Source organism: Brachyhypopomus gauderio, chromosome 5 (genome assembly GCF_052324685.1).
Source record: "Brachyhypopomus gauderio isolate BG-103 chromosome 5, BGAUD_0.2, whole genome shotgun sequence".
Classification (NCBI taxonomy): domain Eukaryota; kingdom Metazoa; phylum Chordata; class Actinopteri; order Gymnotiformes; family Hypopomidae; genus Brachyhypopomus; species Brachyhypopomus gauderio.
Window position 1 is genome coordinate 23,769,369 of NC_135215.1, and position 22,658 is coordinate 23,792,026.

The 22,658-nt window shown below is 39.0% G+C and overlaps 1 protein-coding gene across 7 annotated transcripts in view; it reads right to left on the reverse strand.

The window, feature by feature from the left end:
- The window catches only part of osbpl8 (oxysterol binding protein-like 8), a 154,760-nt gene that overhangs the window by 69,709 nt on the left and 62,393 nt on the right, over window positions 1-22,658 (reverse strand). For 3 of the 7 annotated variants that reach the window (XM_077006579.1, XM_077006577.1, XM_077006583.1), the window contains 2 exons: window positions 21,076-21,156; window positions 589-705 (listed from right to left, as the gene is read on the reverse strand). In XM_077006579.1, coding sequence (XP_076862694.1) covers window positions 589-705; window positions 21,076-21,156 — 198 coding nt within the window. The remainder of the gene's footprint in view (window positions 1-588; window positions 706-21,075; window positions 21,157-22,658) is intronic. The other 4 variants (XM_077006580.1, XM_077006578.1, XM_077006581.1 and 1 more) reach the window with 3 other exon arrangements.

Below are 22,658 nucleotides of genomic sequence, written 5' to 3' on the forward strand. Positions count from 1 at the left end.
GTTTAAAAAAAAGAATATTCATGTGTTAGAATGGCCCAGTCAAAGTCCAGACCTAAACCCAATTGAGAATTTGTGGCAAGATCTCAAAACTGCTGTTCACAAACGCTCTCCATCCAATCTGACTGAGCTTGAGCTGTTTTGCAAGGAGGAATGGGCAAGAATTTCAGTCACTAGATGTGCAAAGCTGGTGGAGACATACCCTAAAAGACTTGCAGCTGTAATTGCAGCAAAAGGTGGCTCCACAAAGTATTGACTCAGGGGGGCTGAATAATTTTGCACATCGCACTTTTCAGTTTATTATTTGTAAAAAAAATGTTGATTCATGTATAATTTTCCTTCCACTTCACAATTGTATACCACTTTGTGTTGGTCTTTCACATTAAATTCCAGTGAAATATATTTATGTTTGTGGTTGTAATGTGACAAAATATGGAAAAGTTCAAGGGGTATGAATACTTTTGCAACCCACTGTATATATTATTTTATATATTGCAAAAACATTGATGTGGAGATAGACTATGCTAACATTGCCTCTGATGCAAAATAAAATACCTACTCAGATGATACAAGAGGTTTAACCAACCCCACCTCTCTTCCTCCCACCTTAAGCCAGTCAGCCATGACAATGACGGATGGGTCTGTGATGGTGCTCAGCAGCTCTTTAGTTGCTCGCTTCTTCTCTTCTCTGTAGTTCTTCTTCTGGACCTGCTCACAAAAACAAACAAAAGCAAACACACACATCAACCAGTGAAATACAATATTTCTTCGCTATCTAAGATTTTAAGGAAGGTTTTTGCCCAATAGTTTTAATCTTTTAAAGTAAGAATAACAAGCCGGTAGTATTGCAGTCCAGTTTTTGGAGGCACAGAATCAGTGTGGTTAAAATTGTCAATGAACTACATGAACCACAGACTGCAGCTGTTAGAACCTGAAACACAAAAGAAAAAAAAATACTGACAACCTGAAATCAGTAACATCACATCAAGAGACATCACATCAAGAGACATCATGCGGATGCACCGAGAAGCACCAATTAGGCTACAAATGATTGCAACAACACAAGATAGTGAGTGAGGACTGGATTTACAAGTTGAAGTTTCATTCTGCTGTAATGGCTTGTTTTTGCCTACAGCTAGCAACAACAAAAGTCACTGCTATCATTGATATATTAAACCTGCTTTCCAGGCTCCTAGACAAGTACTGTTCAATACAGAACATGATTATTTCTTTTGTATGTAATGATATTAGCTTGGACTGGATATCGGAACTCTTGAAGCAAGATTCCTGCACCTTGTTTGCTATCCGAAGAACTGTATAAAAACTTTATTTCTGGCCTTATTCCATCGGCTGGGAAATATCCATAGCTAGGTGTGACAGGGGAGGAGTGCAAAATAAAAAAAGGAAGCAATCACACCAATCTCAGGGAAAGGGAGGATTTAATGGATAAAGTGCACAAACATAAAACCTGTGACATAATCCAAATTAAGGATATAATAACCAACAGTCAACTGGTACAAAGACACGACATATACAAACAGAAACAACCCTCAATTGTTGGGTATCCTAATAGGCCCCGCCCACCTGAGGGACAAACACAATGCAACAGGACATGATATGCTGCCACTGCAGACGGAGGCGGCCGGCAGGGGGCTTCCATACCTGTTTATAAAAATGGCATTAAATACAAGACCAGTTTCAAATAATATGCACATAGTTTCAAATATGCAACTTAATTACTGTTTTATATCACAAATATTTTTAACAGACTTGGTGCTGGTGAGCTGGGTGTGGCTAGGACATCTGATAGAGGTGGTATGTATGCCAAGGTTTTTAAAAAATACTTTACTCTTTGTCAATTCATACTGTGGTTTTCTCTTTCATCTGAACCGATTTTGGGGGCCATGATTCGATTCCAAATCGACTTTTGATTCAAAAAACGATTTGATTTATAAAAATGTCTGCTTCAGTCTATAAAATCTGCATCTACTACAGTCTACTTTGCAAGACAGAATGACAAATACAGAAAATTAAGTGTCTTTCACATTTAATTAACAAAAATAAAGAGCTTTGGTAAAATAAAATGGTTTTTGCTGTTACCAAAATTCTTGAGCTTCATTTTGCAAGCTCTCAGGGCTGGCTCGGATGCAGTTCCCCCAGCTGTTGCTAGGGGCACCAGAGTCAGTCCCAGACTAAACCGGCATAACCGTACGTTCTTAGCCAGTCCCTGCTTTCTCCGTGATTGCTTATCGTTTACTGGTCTCGCCACCTCTCTCTGTTATGCTTTCTCTTTACTTATTCGAGTATCTATCTCCTGCGTCGCTTCCTGACCCATCTCAAGTTTTCCCAATCCTGTATTTCTTCCTATCTGTTTTGCCTTTATTTTGGGCAGGGTTTTATTTTACTGCGGCGTTTTTTGCCAGTTACTTCTGCTGGCATTCTTGGTTTCGTTTTCGCGTTGCATTTATCTGCGTTGTTTTTTAGTTACTGTTGTTAATTTGTTTTAATCCTCCCGTCTCACTACGGTTGAGTGTTATTTTTCACGCGTTGTATTTTCCACATTGTTTTTTTGTTTCTATTTACTCCGTGCCCTCACAGTTTTTGTTTCTATCCTCTTGCGTGTTGAGTCTTCCGTGTTGTTTTGTTGGTTCGTTCTGGGTCACTGTGCGCGTTTCCCTCTCGCTAATACATGTGACGAGTGTCAAACGTCTTGATCTTGCGAACCGGCACTTGGGTCCACCCTTCTCTATATTATTTCACTTGGGTCCACCCTTCTCTATATTATTTCACTTGGGTCCACCCTTCTCTATATTAATGCTTCCGTGCTCACCGCGTTACACACGCCTTGCACATGAGCTACATTGTGTCCAGTTCGGTCTTCCCTGGCATTCGGTAAAAACCAAAATGAACCCGTATTTTTGCCTTAAATGAAAACTGGACAGGTTGAATATCTCTTTCCTCCGTCTGTTTTGAAACTTTTCCACGCATGAGTGTGTCCCAGAACCTGCTGCGTAAAGTCTCGCGTAATTTTGTAATTACGTAACGCGAGACTTCACCATGACTTAAATCGATTTTGGGACATTTAAAATCGATTCTGAATCGTAGTAAATGAGAATCGATTTTTGATATATGAATGAATATGATTTTTTTGGCACACCTCTAATTTTAGTGTTCCCTGATAAACAGTATCTAACATTTATATATTTGACGTTTTACGCAAAAGTCTTTTTCTAGCCTCAAAAATCATCATGGCTAAATATTTATACCATCATGTCTAGCCCTGTTTCCACCTGTCAATCATGTTTTTTGTTTGCTAGTTTCCTTGTTCCATGTGCTCATGTTGTAATTTCCTCCTGTCATTTTGTAACCACTGCCCTTGTTATCATTGGCATCTGTGTCTGGTTCAGTCCTCTTGTTATTCCAGTCTATTTAATGTTTACAGTGTTTTCTGTTTCACTGTTTGTCTATGTTCTGTTTGTCTATGTTCTGTCTATGCAGCCCTGATGATAATAATTATATGGCTCCCCAAGACATCACTGATTGTAGAAACTTCACACTATACCTCCAGCAGCTTGGACTGTGTGCCTTCCCACTCTTTCTCCAGACTCTGGGACCTTGATTTCCAAATGAAATGCAAAATTTACTTTAATCTGAAAAAAAACACCTTGGACCTATACCAGTGATAGTTTGGGGGAGCCATGTCATCTGCTGGTCCACTGTGTCTACCAAGAAATTTTAGAGCTCCTGTCCATACTGTCAAAACTGCCAAAAGTACCAATACCTGATTTAATAACCAGTTTCACTGTGCTTAATTGGCCAGCAAATTCCATAGAGAATCTATAGGGTATTATCAAGAGGAAGATGAGACACACCAGACCTAACAATGCAGACAAGGTGAAGGTTGCTAACAAAGCAACCTGGGCTTCCATAACACTTCAGCAGTGCCACAGGCTGATTGCCTCAATGCCATGCTGCACTGATGCAGTAATTTGTGCAAAAGCAGCCCAAATCAATTGAGTGCATTAACTGTACATACTTTTCAGTAGGGCAACCTTTCTGAATAAACATTTTATGTTGTCTGCTGTTTGCGTTCCGGCATCGTTTTATTTACAAATTAAGCACTGTATATATATATATATATATATATATATATATATATATATATATATATATATATATATATATATATATATAGGGGTGGGACTAAAAAAATTAATCGAATTAATTTGAAGCCCTGTAATTAATTAATCGAAATTAATCGCATTTTAATCGCATTTCAGTATTTAACATGAGAAATATTATTTTAAGTTTGAATGATGAATGAATCAATGAACATAATCATAAACTTCAACATCTTGTTTATTTTTCCACCAGTCTACTACACAGACCAATAGATGAGTGCAGAAAACTTCTCAATAAGAACTGAAGTAAATCAGAAGATGTTTTTTAATACCATTTTAGATGGTAGACTTTAATTTCCCAGGCCTCTGCCACAGGCATCTCCATGGTGCCTAGAAGTGGTCTTCTGCATGCTCAAAGCAAATGACTGGATCTTCCGTTCATCATCTATAATATGAGCTGTCACACCAAGATCATTCTTGTTGCTAACAGAGGTCCAGTGATCTCCAGTCAGATCCACATTTGTGGCACTCTTCACAATAACCTATTTTACTTCCCTTTCCTCATCATACAGCTGCTGGATTTTCTTCAACATGCATCAACTTGCATCAGCTGACACAGCAGCACTTCTTGTAAAGCCTGGATTATACTTTCGCGAGTGACTGTAGCGCGCGACTCCGCGAATGGCGGAGGTGTTTAAACTTGCCGCATCTTACTTAAACCTTCGACCACAGAGAACAGTCTACAGTCCACAGCAATCCATCTCGCCACTGAATTGGTCAATTTTGTTTCTTAATTTGAACCCAGACATGTGGTCGAGTTGACTGGCGACACTGTTTGCTCGTACTGGGAATACATTTAGCAGCTAAGTTATCATTATTGACCTGTGCGTTAGCCCCAACATGTTTTGCATTGAGGTGGTAACGAAGGTTGGAAGTGCTCCTGTGATAAGCGAACTCCTTCCTACATAAAGTACAAATAACACTACTTAGGTTTGTACTTCCATCTGGAATTTTCCTATATTTAAATTTCCATCCACCAGCCTAGCCTCTTCAGTCATCTCCATCATGCTCATCTTATTGTATAGTTATTACTTATTGTAATAAGTTATTGTCTTATATTGTGCGTCCATATAAATCTGTATGCCTGGAACTCGTGCATTCAGGGCCGGCGCCACGGAGGAGTGAAAGGGGTTGTCCCGCCCCCTCAATGTAAATAATAAGACCCATTTATTTTACAACAATCGCTACATGGCTAGTTATATATATTAGTTATAGATTTATATATATATATATAAATATATAAATATAGTTATATATATATAACTAATATATATAACTAATATATTGTAGCGTCGGGCCAATGGGGGGTGCCAGAGGGTGACACCATTACCCATGAGCCCTTGCGGCCCCGGCCCTGTTATGTTTAATTATGCGATGTTTATGTTTGTATAGTGTTTTTAATGATTATTTATTGTGTGTTATTAGTTAGGTCACCCCGGTCCATCCTTTTGTGTACCTGTGCATTATCTTAGTTTCCCCTCCATGTATGTGTAACGTTGCCGTCGTCATGACCTCCCCCTGTGTTTCATGTGCAAGGCGTATCTCATTTAGGCCTCGAGTCATACTGATTGTGCCTGTGAGGAATGTTTCTCAGTGCGCGAGTTCCGGGCATACAGATTATGGACACACAATAAGATGATCATGATGGAGATGACTGAAGAGGCTACGCTGGTGGATGGGAAATTTAAATATAAGAAACTTTCAGATGGAAGTACAAACAAAAATAGTGTTATTTACACTTTATGTAGGAAGGAGTTCGCTTATCACAGGAGCACTTCCACCCTTCGTTACCACCTCAACGCAAAACATGTTGCGGCTAAAGCTGGGCGTACACTGTACGATATTTTAAATCGTGTACTCAGCTCCAGCTCAAACTGTACGACTAAATCGCAGGGAGAGTCGGCTCGTGGAGCTGCTTCAACAGTGCGATACTCTCACGAGGAGCGATTTGAATTTCAAACATGTTTGATGTTCTTGCGACGCTGCGATTTCTGATCGGAAGTTGGTCGTGAGGTGTGAATCGTTCCTCGTTTACCTGTGTAAACTATACGATGCACGACACGCGATTGAGCCGAAACGAGTGAAAAATCGGCTGAAAATGGGCCAAAAATCGCACAGTGTACGCCCAGCTTAACACGCAGGTCAGTAATGATAACTTAGCTGCTAAATGTATTCCTAGTAAGATAGGGTGACCAAACGTCCGTAATTCACATCCTGTGAGGAAACGTCCTGGTTTTTAAATGACCTTCATTGGACCATTAAGACTGGATTAAACTTTCGCGAATGGCCGTAGCGCGACTCCACACGCGTTTATACATGATGCGTCACATTATTTGTGTTGTCCGCTCTCTGTGGTCGAAGATAAATGCTTACAAGAAGCGCTACGAATTGCGTCAACTGATGCAAGTTACGAACTACCGTCCAGGGGTGAGTTTCCCAAAACGTTCTTAGCGCCAAGTACTTCTTAACCTCGTACGTAAGAACGAGGTGACGAAGTACTTGGCACTAAGAACGTTTTGGGAAACTCACCCCAGAAAGACAATGTCGAAGAAAATCCAGCAGCTGTATGATGAGGAAAGAATTAAAACAGGTTATTGTGAAGAGTGCCACAAATGTGGCTCTGACTGGGGATCACTGGACCTCTGTTAGCAACAAGAATGATCTTGGTGTGACAGCTCATATTATAGATGATGAATCTATAGATGATGAAGATCCAGTCATTTGCTTTGAGCATGCAGAAGACCACTTCTAGGCACTATGAAGATATTTATAATTAAAGAAAGTCTACCATCTAAAATGGTATTAAAAACATCTTCTGATTTACTTCAATTCTTCCAATATCCTGAGCAAAACTCCCTAAATTAAATAACATTTTTGGTCAGAATTTCCAATGTTCTGAACTGTTTTCTGCACACTACACATATATTGGTCTTCATAGTAGACTGGTGGAAAAATAAACAAGATGTTGAAGTTTATGATTATGTTCATTGATTCATTCATCATTCAAACTTAAATTAATATTTCTCATGTTAAATACTGAAATGCGATTAAAATGCGATTAATTTCGATTAATTAATTACAAAGCTTCCAATTAATTCGATTAATTTTTTTAATCGCGTCCCACCCCTAATATATATATATATTAGGGGTGGGACGTTAACGGCGGTCGTTAATTTGATACTCTTATCGGGCGATATAAAAATTATTGCCGTTAATCTATTCTTAAAGTTGGGTTGGGAACTGGGTCAAAATGGTTAAGCAAACTATGATTACTTTTACTTTTTACTTTTTATGTTATTTTAATATTTTTATCTTTAATTTCTTTTAACATTTTCTTTTTGTCTTTTTGTCTTTGTCTTATCTCCTTTTAATGTTTCTTTTATTTATACTGTAAAGCACTTTGAGTTACATGTATGTATGAAAGGTGCTATACAAATAAAGATTATTATTATTATTATTACTTTCAACTTGATAGTTTAGCTCGGCTGTATTCCTAACCAAATTGCACAGTACGGGAGAGAACGAGTTTTTAAACCTGTGAATTACAAATCGTACGTGTTTTTACATGGATGCAGCCACGAAGTCGCCAGGTTTGCTTCATGGAAAATTCATTTTTAGGAACGTAAAGTGTTACCGGAGCGGAGCTCGGAGTGGTTGTTTTCTGCATGGTCCTAGCGCTAGATTCGTCGCTATTTAAATATTTCTTTTTAACCGTTAAAACTACAGAGGACCAAAACTGACTTTTGAAAATTACGTCCTTGAGGTTAAATGTACTAAATGTTGGCTTACATTTCAAATATCATGTTTAGCTGAATAAACATGTTATTTATTGTACAGTATGTAGGCTTACAAATTCATGTTTAACTGACTAAACCGTTGAACACGAGTAGCCTACATTTTATTGAGCATGTTTTTTTTTCTTCAAGTATCAAAGTAGAACAGCTTTCTCAAGCAGGCATTTTGGAAACAGGAGATGAGCCCCTGGTCTAATGCACCCTCTGTATTAAGAAATCCTATCTCAAAAACTGACTTTTAGTCATTACTTGGGTAGCACGCATATGAGCCATTTTAATATAGATTAATCTAGATTAATTTCAAGATTTCAGTGAGATTAATCTAGATGAAAAAAATGTATCTATGCCCACCTCTAATATATATATATATATATATACATATTAGTGGTGGAAGAGTCTTCAGTAAAGCACGTAAGGTCACAGATAGGCTTCTTCTCCCGTGCCCCAACAGCCAGGTAACATACACATCAAGTAAAATCGTACCGTTTGCCCTCAAAGCCAAACGTGAAATCATTTTGTTGTGCAGTAAAATGTCTCATACAGCACCAAACTACTAAGCATTTTTAGCCGTCTGGTCACCTGATAAACTAGTCGCTCTAGCCCAAATCAATGATAACATGTGGACGACCACATACAAATAATTAAGGTAAACATAAATTAACACATTCATTTGTGAAAGAAGAAACGGGAAATTCCCCATTAACTGTGAAAAATGCCCATCTGCATTCATGTAATGACAACACTCAGTAGCCCAGTGGTTCCCAAAGTGGGGGAGCTATTGCAGGGGGGGCGCGGAGCTTGGAAGTAAAACATGTGCACGTGTCAATATTAGGGATGCACCGATTCCGATATTAATATCTGAAACAATTCTAGATCGGGTATCGGTGACAATGTGACCGATCTATAAAAACAGATCTATTCAGTCAAATTCTATGCTTGTAATGCTTTTCGGAGTTAGTTCAACCTTAAATATCCACTCTGTCCCGCATAGAAGTGAACTCGGACAGTTAACAGACGAGTGAAACACGAAGCACACAGAGGAGAGGTGAATCGCTGACTCGTACTCGCGCTGGTGCTATTCCACTTAGTCTGTTTATTTGCTGGTTGACCAAAATAAAGCTGGGCTCCAGCACTACTTGACTGGTCATACATGAACTGGTGAGTTGTTCAAAGCTCATTGAATGCTTTACTTACAGAAATAAAATAAAGAGCAGTGGTCTCAGTCGGTCTACGGCAGAAAGCTAAAAAAACAACAATATTCCAAACGCACGCTCAACTCGCTCCCTTAAAGAGACAGTACACATATTTCTGGCCGTTACATGCTTTGTGCTCTGTGTGATGTGTGCGCTAGCAAACTATCCGCATAGGTATTGCTGTTTCTCTTATTTCATCTCCTTATGTATTTTAAATGATATTTAGAATTCTTGAACCATTTCAAAGGTTTCTTGCAGTTTATTTTTTTCATGTTTGAACAAAGTTGTGAACCTATTGTTTTTGTCTGTTTAAGGTTCTTTGGTATTTTACATTTAATGTTATATTCATAATTGCACTGACTGAACACATGCAAGTTGTGTTGTTTTTATATATTTTTATGTGTGTTTAAGTGTACTATACTGGTGCAGAGTTTTCAGTAAACTTGTAATTCAGTATGTCTGTGTTTAAAAAAAAATGTTTAAAGTCGATTCAGCACTGTTTTACTCTATCAGATCGGTATCGGATCAATTTCGGCCGATACTAAGCCTCAGATATCTGAATGGGTATCGGAAGTGAAAAACGTGAATCGGTGCATCCCTAGAATATGGGGGGCGCAAAAATATTCTCATCTACTAAAGAGGGGCACGGCAGAAAAAGTTTGGGAACCACTGCAGTAGCCTATAACTCCTTCTCGTACTTTTTGGTCTTTTTACTATGTTAAGTTTATGCATATATTGATTTACTAATTGCAGCAAAATGCCAAGAAAGGAGAGGCTGAAAAGAGAAAAAGTTAAGGAGCTTCAACAATGACTGTATGTAGTTAATATTTGATTTGGATTTTATCAGTTGGTGGTGTGACTTTTTTCCATTGAAAGCTCACGTTTAGAGAACGTTATAAATAAAATAAAATTTCATTCAACGTGTGTGTGTAATTTTTTTTATAATGAAATGTTCCACATGCGCTAAAAAGTTCCACATGCACTAAATATTGTTACCATGTCAACTTCTTGGAAGAAGACATATTACAGTTAAACTGATTAACTGATATTAGGGTTGAGAGTCTATTAGTGCTTGTTGCTATGTTCTGCCTTATACTAGTAATCTTGTCCCTAAAAAATATTGCAAACTCATGAAATTTTTCAACTGAGACAGATTCATGGAAGATAAAGGAGCTGGGGTTTACTAGCCGGTCTATACTTATGAACAGAGCAGCTGAGTTATTCTTGGAAGAATCAATCAAGGTAGAGAAGTTGGTTTTCCATGCTGATTTCACTTCAATGTTGTAATTCTGCAATGTTGTTTTATAATCAGTGAATGCCCAGATGTAAAAGATACAGAGCTCATATACTATATAGTATATGATATATATTGAATTACATGAAGTTAAAAATAACGGCGTTAGGTAACGGCGTCATTTTGTCAGTAACGGGATAATATAATTAATTACTTTTCCTGTCGTTACAACGCCGTTGACGTTACTGATCATTAAAAGCGGTGCGTTACTATATATTGATATACTAACAGTAATGCGAGTGGACCGCTGCCCAGGCTAATGAGGAGTAACAGTTCTCGATAGGTCACAGTTCTCGGTGTAACACCTGTTTAACTTAACAAGTCAGTAAGTGATTGGCTAAGGCAGCGTTATGGTAGCCAATCAGAGCCAGTGTGTTTACACGCGTGCCGAAGCGTACACGAAGTGACACATGACACAAACAGAGAAGAGGCAGAAATGGCGAGTCAGGAGCAAGCAGAAGAAAAATTTGCATTTTCAAGGTGGCGATATAAACATTATTTAAGAAAATACTCAAAGTTCCTGAATGTCTACCAGACTGGGTATTTGGTTTATTTAATTAAGAATATAGGTTTTATTGTTAAGTTTACTTATGTTGTGAACAAACCAGTTGTCTCAGGTTGAGAGAATTTAATTTAATTTGATAGATGTAAATGCACTTTATGTAGTGTAACTGTTTACTTTTGCTTTTTTTTTCAAAGATTTGGAATTTTAAAGGATTTTATCCTGCACTGTTGATGTGCAAAAGTTAAACACCTTTCTGATCTACTCATTTCAACTGACTGAAAACTGCTTTTTCAAAAAATCCTTAGTCATTGGCATATAACTTTTTTTTACTGTAATGCAAATAGTTACTTTCCCTGGTACTGAGTTACTTTTATTATAGAGTAATTCAGTTACTAACTCAGTTACTTTTTTGAACAAGTAGTGAGTAACTATAATTACTTTTTTAAAGTAACGTTTCCAACACTGTTGATCAGTGATTCAGTTCAGTGATTCATTTGTAATCATGTCATGTTCATTTGTAATCAGCGTCAGAGGAATGTGCAGAGACAGAAAGCTTGTGTACAACTGATACGTTGTACTCCTGCACTCCCTCCCTCCTGCCCTGCTCAGCTTAGATTCTGTGTCTTATCTTAGTAACATGACGCTGCTCTTCGAATTTTAACAAGAAAATGGATTTGATCAGGTGGTCTCTCAACGCAATTGACACTATTTTTTCCACGAGGAGTCATGGTGCGGGAGAACCCACATGCCCGGACGGTACGTTCTCATCTGGATATGTGCATGACTCGTGGGGGACCTGGCGTTGTTTGTGTCTTGCGCCTCTCTCCCTGGAAGATTTTGAGGACGTGTACTTATTTGGAACTTTGATCGCGATGGCTCTGCTGATTGGATTAGGCGTTGCTCTGGTCTATCGGAGAGTTGATAGAGTGGAGTCAGCTATTGAGTGTCCACGTCAAGTGCCCCATATGATTGATGCGGTGGGTAGAGCTGTTGGAACACAGACTGTGACTGTTGGAAAAAGCTTGGAGACGATCGTGGATCAATGCTCTACGTGCGAAGTTGGATCAGTTGGGAGACAGCCGACTTTAAGAGGAGTTCGTGTGCTCAAATTCCCAAGGACGAGCTCCTTGCTAAATTCCTCATTCTTCTTATCTGCATTGGCGCCCAAACAAATTCTCCCAGAAGGTCGTCGTCTTGGTTACCTGCTCCTACCCCCACACAGAGACGGTCAGAGATGGCTCTCGCCTTCCAACGCGAACTTTGACACAAAAACTCTGTGCCAGGCCTCTGCCCCCCCCTCCCTCTCTGAATGGATCACGTCTCTCACTGCTTACTGTCTGTGTTATCAATGCTGTATGTGCTATGGGGATTTTTTGCATGCACACAGACTGTTGTCCTGTTCGCGAGAATAATCTGTGGTCATATTTTTTTGTCTCCTCCCAATGTTATCTCTTTGTTTTCTCATTCTGCGTAAAGGTGGCGCCCATCGAGGCGACGCTGCTCTGGGTTTTCGGTGCTTTAACACTGGGCCCTGGGCGAAGACGCATTTCACCCTGTGCTTGTACAATGTGCTTGTACAATGTGTGAAGAATAAAGCTTTGAATCTTGAATCTTTGAATTGAATTTTCATGCGGGCTGTATGTACGTTAACGTCTGTTCGGAGAGATGGGGAAATGCAAATTTAGCCAGAAATGGTTGGAAGATCAGAAATATTCTTGGTGGCTCAGAGCTGTCACAGATACCAGCGAGGCTCGTCAGCAGCAGCCTTTAATATCAACGTTTTGCCCAATAAGAGAACCCATTCAGTCGAGCTCTGCTCAACGTAGCATTCACGCTGCATGTGGCTCTACCAATACTTTGAAGGCTGAGGTAATATGGGGGCTAAAAACAGTTACCAGTCACCAGTCATACAGATCCAACAAAGGAATTGACTCATTGTTTAAAACCATGTTCCCTGATTCTGCCTTCAAGCCTGGTTTATACTTTCGCGAATGACCGTAGCGCACCAACCTCCGCGAACGGCGGAAGCGTTGCAGTGGCCTCCGAAACGATATGTGGTAGTATAAAGAAACACCCCTCAAAAACAGGGGAAAGAACAGTTAACCCGACTAATTTTAATGTTACTTTGTTTCAGGTTTGAAAAGTGCTGGAATTTAGGCTAAAGTAGCCTACTTGAAAATGCTTGAAACTGTAACTACTTCGTTTCACACCAAATATCTATCTGACTGAACAGTTCTCTTATATTACGTTAACAAATACGAGCCTCTTGTAATTCCAGTACGAAACATGAGAGAACGTGAAGACGTTAAGATTGGGCGTTTTGAAAATAAACCACCATTAAATAATGTGATAAAAAAGCAAATTATTTCGCATCATTTCGAGTATATGTATAAATATTTAACTTAATTAAGTTTAACGTGCTGGGAAATATTGAAATGGACCTTGAAAGTGACGTACAAGTGTTTTAATTCCACCTTGTAAAGGTGTATGAACCCTGCAAACATTACTTTGTTCATTGTGCTGAAGCGCGGTGCGCGAAGTTATAAAAGTCGAGAGGTGCATGACCTCGCGAATCGACAGCGCGTGAGCTGCTTGCGCACGGGCGAAGCCACCGCGATTACGCCATTTTCGCCGCGCGGACCCTTGCGCCGCGTCAAGTATAAACCAGTTATAATAATAATTTACTTGCGGAACAAGCCAAAGGGAAAGCAGGAACCCTGATGGCCCAGGTGATCACAAAATCAAACATCCTTAGAAAGCGTTTCAGAGAAAAAGTAGCTGAACTGAAAGGGGTTGAGCATGAGCTGGAGCGTGTATCAGAAAAACAGGAAAATGGCCTAGTGCAGTGGTTCCCAAAGTGGGGGGCGCACCCCCTAGGTGGGGCGCGGAGCTATTGCAGGGGGGCATGGAGCTTGGAATTAAAACGTGCACATGTGTCAATATGGGGGGGTTTGTGTAGGGGGGGCAAAACTATTCTCAGATACTAAAGGGGGGCATGGCAGAAAAAGTTTGGGAACCACTGGCCTAGTGTGTGTTTGTGTGTGCGCGCGTGTGTGAGCGTGTATGGTATGACGCTGTTGTCAGTGTTTGAATTTTGTTTTGTATAAAGTTTCATTGTGTATACTGTACAGTGAAAAAATTGTAATGTTTGTGTCTCGTATTGTCTGTCTTGTGCATTCACATTTGAAGTTTTCAAGCAGCTAGATTAAATAATGTAAATAATCAGTTAGTTTTTGTGCTTTATTTTAACGTGTATGATCTTGCGAGTTGGTCTTAATTTTATTTGGAAAACGGTATTAAAAAGTCTTAAAATGTCTTAATTTTCACTTGGTCAAACCTGTAGACACCCTGATATCGTTAGCATGCTGCCAGCTAGCACGGTTGGGAGCCTGGTGGTTGGTCCGAGTGTGGCCAGAGTTTTTTGCATGCTGATGTTTAGCAGCGAATTTGGAGTTGTTTCTCTGATGCAGATTGGGTTGTGCTTGAGGTCCTTGTTGTCCTGGAAGGGGAGGCAGTATGTTGTGGTGTGACTGCTCGATTTCTGTTACTCTAGTTGAGGCGACAGCTTTATATCTTATCTAAAAGAATGTTCTCTTCTGGAGATGGCTGCAGCTGCTGTGCTGGTTTCTGCTGTGTTCCTTCCCCTGAACAAGAGTCCAGTCTTCATCACTGTTGATGATCACTGGATTGGGAGTTGAGGCCAAGTTGACCTTAGGCTTCGCCCCCAGTATATCCCAGCAACAAGGCAGAGAGAAGTTTCTTTATTTGCCAGTCGCTGGGACAGTTTTATCAGCAGTTTGCGTGGCAAGAATTGAGTACAGAAACTCCTCATCCTCCCTTATATAATCTAAGGCAGGAGTGGCCAACCTGCGGCTCGCGAGCTGCATGCGGCTTCATGCAACTCCCCAGCTGGCCCGCACTCTCACCTGCACAAACGATCTGTGCCGTGGCCCGGTTAGCTCTGAGAGCGACACACTGCTATATCTTCGTGATGGACGTTTTTTTTACAAGCCTAGTGAGCCACTAACACTTTTAAAACTGGCGTAGAGGAAAACGTGAGACTAGCGGCGTGAAGTATCTGTGCTATTGTGAATGTGCTTTGAGTCTCGTTGGTGAGATACAGTCACACATTTTAGAATAAACCACATACGAGGTGCAGCAAAGGCACCGCAGATGACTGAGGGAGGCTTCAAAACTACTGCCGCTGTCTGTTCTCTTCTTCCTAAAAGTGAGCGCAGGTCAGTGGCGTTGTAACCAGTGTTGAGAACGGAGTTTATCCACTTTTGACCTAGAAAACAACAGTTGCGTACATAACAGAGCCCGTGTGCATGCATGAATGCATGAGCAAACTCACCATGCTGTGGCCCACCTCCTCCAACCGTGCCAAATAGTGGTGTGATGAGATCTCGTGTCATGAGATCTCGCGAGATGTAACTCTGCGAGATTTGTGATCCAGCAAGCAGCCAGAATGACATCGGAAAATACAGGTATTACTATTGAAGATGCCCCCGCCACTTTCAAATTGTTTGTTTGGCAGCATTTTGAGTACCCGTCGGAAATGATAAATGGCAAGAGAGTGACTGATAAGACACAGACCATATGCAAACATTGTATGAAAATAATTTGTACACCGTAGCCAATACGAGCACGATGCAGAGACATTTACAGCACCACCACAGCTCAGTACTCAAATCAACATATCTCACTTGAACAGAGGTAGCAGGGACAGAAAGGCGCTTTGGCAAGTTGAGACAGCAAAGGATATCGGGAGCAGTATGGGGATGCTAATATGTGGACATGCTAATATTCTTAAAAATGAACATGGCAGTGTAGTTGCAGCAAATTCAGTGACATACTTGGTCAGGCTATGTTTGCACTATTTGCACTCTGTATTGAGAAGAGAAGAACTTTGTTTTGCACATAATACAGTGAGTCCCCGCTTAACGACGGACCAGAGTTACGACCGCGGTGCGTGGAGGAGCAGTGGCAGCACAGTGGGGTGTTGTGTACGATAAGCTGAGGCAGCGCAGCCTCCACCGCAGCCCATCTCAGCAATGTGATCGCTCTTTCTCACGCTGTACGCACGAATGAGAACATTGTTAGTTTTTTACATTACTGTATTTACGATCAAAGCGCATCTAAATCTAGGGTCATGCTAACGATGAAAACTGTTTTACGACAGACTTTCAGTCTCTAACCCCGCCGTTAAGCGGGACTCACTAATATTGCTTGCGCTTGAAAAAATGAGAAATATTTAATTTTATTTATTTTATTTTAAATTTTAAATTTTATTTTTATTTAAATTTGTAGAGGAAGAAGTTTATTAAAAGTTCATGCTTACATCTTGCATGTTAAGAGTTATAATAAAACATTTCAAAATGCATGTGTAACTCTGTTAAATAAGTCTGTTGTGCAGTCATATAATTTGTCATTTTAGTTTTTTTTTATCTCGTTCTCGTGAACCCAATATTGTGTCTCGTTTTGTGAGCTGATTGTATTGTCACACCCCTAGTGCCAAAGTCCTCAAGCATATCACGACTTATGTTTATATCGAAGATGTGTGTGTTTTTTTTATATGCTGTTAGTTTAGCTTGAGTTCACACCGTGATCATTTCAATAAACAATTTGCTCTCAAAATGGCAGGGGAACAGAGGACATTTATAACAGAGTAGGCAGCCCTACCCTGGCACCCAGGGAGCAGTAGGGGTTAGGTGCCTTGCTCAAGGGCACCTCAGTCAGACCATGACTGCCCCCAGACTGTTTGTGACATTTACAATAAATCTGAGCAGAGGTCTCTCAGAGAGAGAGAGAGAGAGGGAGGGAGGGAGGAAGGAATGGGCGATGTCCAAGCGTGCCCATGTGTATGATGTGGCTCTTTGCTCTAACAGTAAAAAAAAGTGGCTCTTGGTCTCTGATGGGTTACACTGTAAAAAATGATGCTGACAAAGTAAATGATACTCAAAATTGTACTTAAAATATACTTAATAAAGATAAGCCCATGCTGTTTCTAAATATTTTCATGTTCACTGAACGTACAGTTTTACAGTATAAACTGAACTCAATAATCTCATCAACATCTACTTAAATTTTCTATATTTCAGAGTAACATTACGAGAGTGAATTACGTTGGGAGAACTTAATTTCATTGATTTCAAATCAGAAAGAGGGAGCAATCTGCAAAACGGGCGCCATTATACACTTTGGATTTAAGGTTTCTCATCTCCTTTAACATGTCAAAACATAATTTACATGTAAAAAATCATTGTAAGAGTATATTTGCAGATTATGTCCGCATTAAAGCCACAACTGGCTTCATGAGGTTAACGTTATTTGGGTTCTTGTTTGACTTTTTGGTATAACCCCAATTTACTGCTCATTTTATCACGTTAATACCCTTAAACGTCGTGCTTTTTTATGCTTGTATGCACCTTAATCAGAGAAGTTTACCTATATCGCTATATATGAATATGCTTTTATCTGGATAAATGTAATTTGGGATGTCCTGATTCGAAGCTTGGCAGTTAAGTAGCTAGATGCTAGCGAGATGAATAGCTAGATGAATAGCTAGATGAATAGCTAGGTGCTAGCGGGATGAATAGCTAAATGCTAGTGCAATAACTATTTTGGCCATGCCATGTTGATGATGAGCTGAAAATCTGGCGTGCTGAATTGCTAAATGATAGTGTGCTGAATAGCTAAATGATAGTGGGCTGAATAGCTAAATGCTAGCGAGCTGACTTGCTGTGTCGAGGGGGTCGATACGTAGTTCGGCCGTGCCGTTTTGCTGGTCCAACTCCACACGTACAATATGATCGCAGTGTTTCTCAGAATGTGAATAAAATTTTTTTTTTAAATACATAAAATGCATACGTGATAGTGATTTGTGTCATTTTAAGTGTATAATATTTTTAAACCTCTAATTCTCAAACCTGGTCTACATTTGTTGTTTTCCCTTAACGTAACCCATCACAAATGGTTATACGTATTAGCTCATTAACTCATCTTTAGTTCGGTCCTTTTGTGCATGTATGTTGTAATTCACTAAAATGTGCCACTAGGACCAGCATTAAGAAATCCTATATAAATACAGGACCCTTAAAAAGGCCCTATATATTTTATGTTCTTTGTTTTCTCATGATGTGTAAATATACTGCATTTCCCACAGTTATTCCCACAGTTTGTGCCAAATTTCTGTTGATCTCCGTTTTATTTAATCAATTCAGCCAAGGGAGGAGCAGCAGGACAATGGATCCGAGGCATAATGAGTTGTTTGCACAAGGTAATTGAACACTACATTATTTTGTTTTTTTGTAGTGTTTTATTACAACCACTTTTGCTTCCACCACTTTATAAATGAGATGTGTACTTTTTAAAATTTGAAGAACCTCCAAATTATATTCTTGGAATAACTTAAGTTGATATAGAACCTTTACATTTCACAAATCCCACCTCCGCCAAGTTACCACTGCTGGCCCTTAACCCTCAATTGCTCACTTGTATGAAAATGAGATAAAATGTAAGTCACTCTGCCAAATGCCATAAATGTAAAATTTTAACATGTTCTTAGTTCACACAAACCATTTTTTTTTATTTGAACACTGATATTCAAGACAATGTATCTCAAAGTTGTTCTCATGGACACCCAGACAGTCTCTGAGGACCAAGCCGGATTAGCTATACCTGAGAGTTGTTTTCCTGATGAAACAAATGTTTTCTATTTGTGTAGGCAGAATGCAGCATTGACAAAAGAAGTCATCATGCACAGCTTGATGGAGTATGTGGGGGAACATGGGCTTTTCACAGAATGTTTTGTAAGTAAACTACAATATATTTCTATCAATGCACTGATGTCATTGTTTATGCTGATAGTGATAATATGCATTACACATTATGTACAACACTGTTCTTCTTCGAGTTGTGCATTGGTGTGCTTGACTGTGAACAGCATTTAATATTGGCACATTTTAAATTTGGTCAATTGCCTTTCCAGGTTTTGGGCTGAATTTTGATTCCCTGGCATACTCTGACCATATGTGCATGCATAAAGTCTTGCAGAAGAATGAATGTAACAGATTCCTACTAATTTGTGTGTACCTATTGGGTCCAAACTGTTGTGTGACAAATGTGCATGTGTATGATGATAGTTTAATTCAACTTACTGTTATTTGTCTGTTTATGCGGCAAGCAAACCATGGTCCACCACTTTTTGTTGGACTAAATTTTGGTCCATTGGTCTGGACTGTGGTTTGCGGCACCTTTCACACCTGTTCACACACAAGTACTTTCTAGGTCTATGATGATAGAGACTCCTATCTGCAAAATAATATAAAAAATACCCTCACTATGGTGGAATAAACATATTTCTTATAGTGTCTTGATGTTTCTTTTCCAGCCTGTTACTGAGTTGTATGTCCGTACGCACATACTTCACCAAGTTGTAAGTATGTCACACAAAATTCCAATGTTATTGTGTTGTGTATTTTAATAGGATGTGGCCAGAGCTAGGAGAGCATCTAAATTTTCACAACAAACGATGAACATCTTAATTGTCAAGAAAGACAGTTGTTTTTTTAAGCAATAATATCTCATTTGTTTTATTTAACTGCAGTAAATTTACAAAAAAATTCTAATTGTTTGTAATAAATGCAAAAATTGTATTTGATGTCTGGAAATTGATTTATTTGAGTGGTAGTTAAGGAGGCTTATTTTAAGTAATACAAAAGCAAAAAAATTAAGGCAAGTGTTTGCAATGATCTTTCTATGTTGGTAGAAGAAATTAGTTCTTACAACTTAAATTTGAATGACTAAACTTTGAATTTATTTAGTTGTGTTTATTTAAAAAACTATGTTCAACTTAATTTCCAACCCTCCGTCAACTCAAAATATTTAAGTTAACTCAACATATTGATTTTAGTTATACTGTGATAATTTATTTAAATGTATTTAAGTGACTTAGATGGGTTACATTTACTTAATACTACAGCAAGTTAATTCAACTCAAAAAGATCCATGCAAACACTTGCCTTAATATTTTAAAGTAATTTTAACACTTCATTTTTACCAGTGTTGGCCACCCCTGATCTAAGGTATGGATTCTTTCCTGAAGTTCTAACACCAGTTTGACACACTGGGAGCAAGTAGATGACATGGAAGCGTGAGCCATAATCAAAGAATATCAAAAGCACCAGACACACAGGACTCAAATATACATGTATGAAATTCTAAAATGCAGCAATTGACACCCAGGGCAAGAATTTATGGCAGGTATTTCACAGCCGGGAACAATACCAGCCGCCGATAGAAACAGTGCACAAAAACAGCTCACTCACAACGTTGAGGAACAAAATCAGAAAATCAAAAGTGCTAAACAATGCTTTATAGATTAATTTTAAAAAAGCTTACCTAGAAAAGTAGAGCCCCTTTAACTTGTAAAAATAACTTTTAATAACTTAAATTAAATAACTTTACAGAACTAGAAGATCTAGTAGAGAAGTGTCTGAACAGCAAGAAAGCAGCATTAAATAATTTATGTAAAACTTTGAAAACACAAAAGTACACTCTTATAAAACTAAATAACATGAAACCACAGAGTGTAACAACAAAGTGATGATCATAAAATAATTAAAACAATTAAATAAAAAAAGTAATTTGAAGTGTCTGAGTCTCCTCAATCTCTCACATCCAGGTTTGACAAAACTGGTGAAAATCAGGAGTTCCTAATTTCAAGCAGTTCTTCTCTATCAACAGTGATTGGGTTTTAGTTAAAGAAACGAGAAAAAATAAAGTACTAGGGAGTGTTCTACTGATGCTGCCATCCATCCTGACTACTTGTTAAGTGTATAATATAGATGCCTATATAAGTATATATGTCTAAGATGGACATAAACAGACTGGACATCATGTTACACAACAAACAAGAGAACCAGCTTGTGATTGAAAAAAAGGCATCCCAAATTATGCGAATGTCAGAAGCTCAGTAGGTACAAGGACCTGAAGATCAGCAAGACGTACCATGCCAAGACAAAAATACTATCATGTGTGGTTCACATGACATAGTAACGCATGCAAATGCACACACAAGCGTGCACACACTTCACTCCAGAAACCTTACCTTGAGAGACTCTTTCTTGGTGAGTTTGTTGCCTGTTGTTGATACTTCCTTGTCTGATCCATTATAAAGTTTGGAGTCGGACTGTGAATTATACACATCATGTTTGAAAATTGTGTGCACAATAAGACCCATATCAGACCGAAGCATGAAAGGACTAAATAAAATCAAAATCACTTTGTCATGGCAAATTAACATAGGTGTGAAAGGTGAGTCAATTGGGAACCTTACAGTTTTACAAAGATAAGATTTCTCAATGTGGGATTTGAACCTCAATCATTTGCATGCATTCAGTGGTTTTTGCCATTGGGACCACCATGAGTAACATGTTGACCTATAAATAATGACCCTGAGGACATGAGGTGACAAGGGGTGTTTTTATGCCTACATGAACAGATTACAGGGCTTAATGTTTATTTTTTTTTCCTCCAACAAGGAACTGGAACCTTTCTGGTTCATGCACCATTCCTGATTGTACTTCTCAGAAGCCTGGTGCTTTCACAGAACCGGCCTGCATTTCTGCTCACGTTTTTTGGTGGAACCAAGAATGCATCATGGTGGCATAGCACACAACAGAAGTAAACAGTAGTAACAAGAAACCGGAGTGCATAGACTACCTGCAAGCATTTATGCTGTTTTATTGGATGTTCATATTTATAAAAAAAAAAGGCAAGCATGTATCATCTGTTAGTGATAACATGGATTACAAGAACAAGGAAATAACTGATAATGAACAATGGTTATATAATGAGTATTATACATTAAATGGACATGAAAATATATTAACACTAAGCTAAGGCTAGTAACCAACGTAACATCAATTAGGGTTCTGGAACCTGTTTACTTTAGAGGAAACGGTTTATGAACCGTTTGGTTTGGTCAATATTGAACTAAATTTTGCATTAGGAGAAACGCTTGAAGCTTTTCATCCACTCCCACAATCAGAATTGGAGAAAATAATTTAATCATTAAATTGTATTACTTGCACACTAGGCTCGGTTCCCTCAAAATTAATAAAAGAGGTATTACCAGTTGTGACTGAACCTCTTCTAACGATAGTTAACTCATCCATTACAATAAGTCACATGCCCAAGTCCTATTAATTAGCAGTCATTAAACCTCTGATCAAGAAACCAAATATTGATCCAACTGTACTATCTAGTTATAGACCCATTTCGAACATATCATTTATATTCCAAGATCTTATGGCCCATTTCCACTAGGGCCTGCTTGGCGCAGTCCGGTTCTATTCGCGACGGTTTGTGAATGTTTCCATTAGTACCAGGTCCCAGTTTGCCGATACCTTCGGGTACTTTTTTCGTACCTACTCGCTCGAGGTTCTAACCGTTCCAAAGCGGTACAGTTCTGTGACGTGGAAGAACAGCATGACACTGATTGGCCAGGGAGTGTCGTCACAGGTTGCGTCACAGGAGAGCGACTCCTCTGCTATGGACTCCTCAGCCATTTTTAAAACCCAAGGAGAGAAGTCTGTTCTCTGGTCAAACGCCGAGGTACAAACCTTTCTGTTAATAATCAGCGATCAAAAAATCCAGGGCGAACTGGACGGGGCCACTAGAAATGTAAAG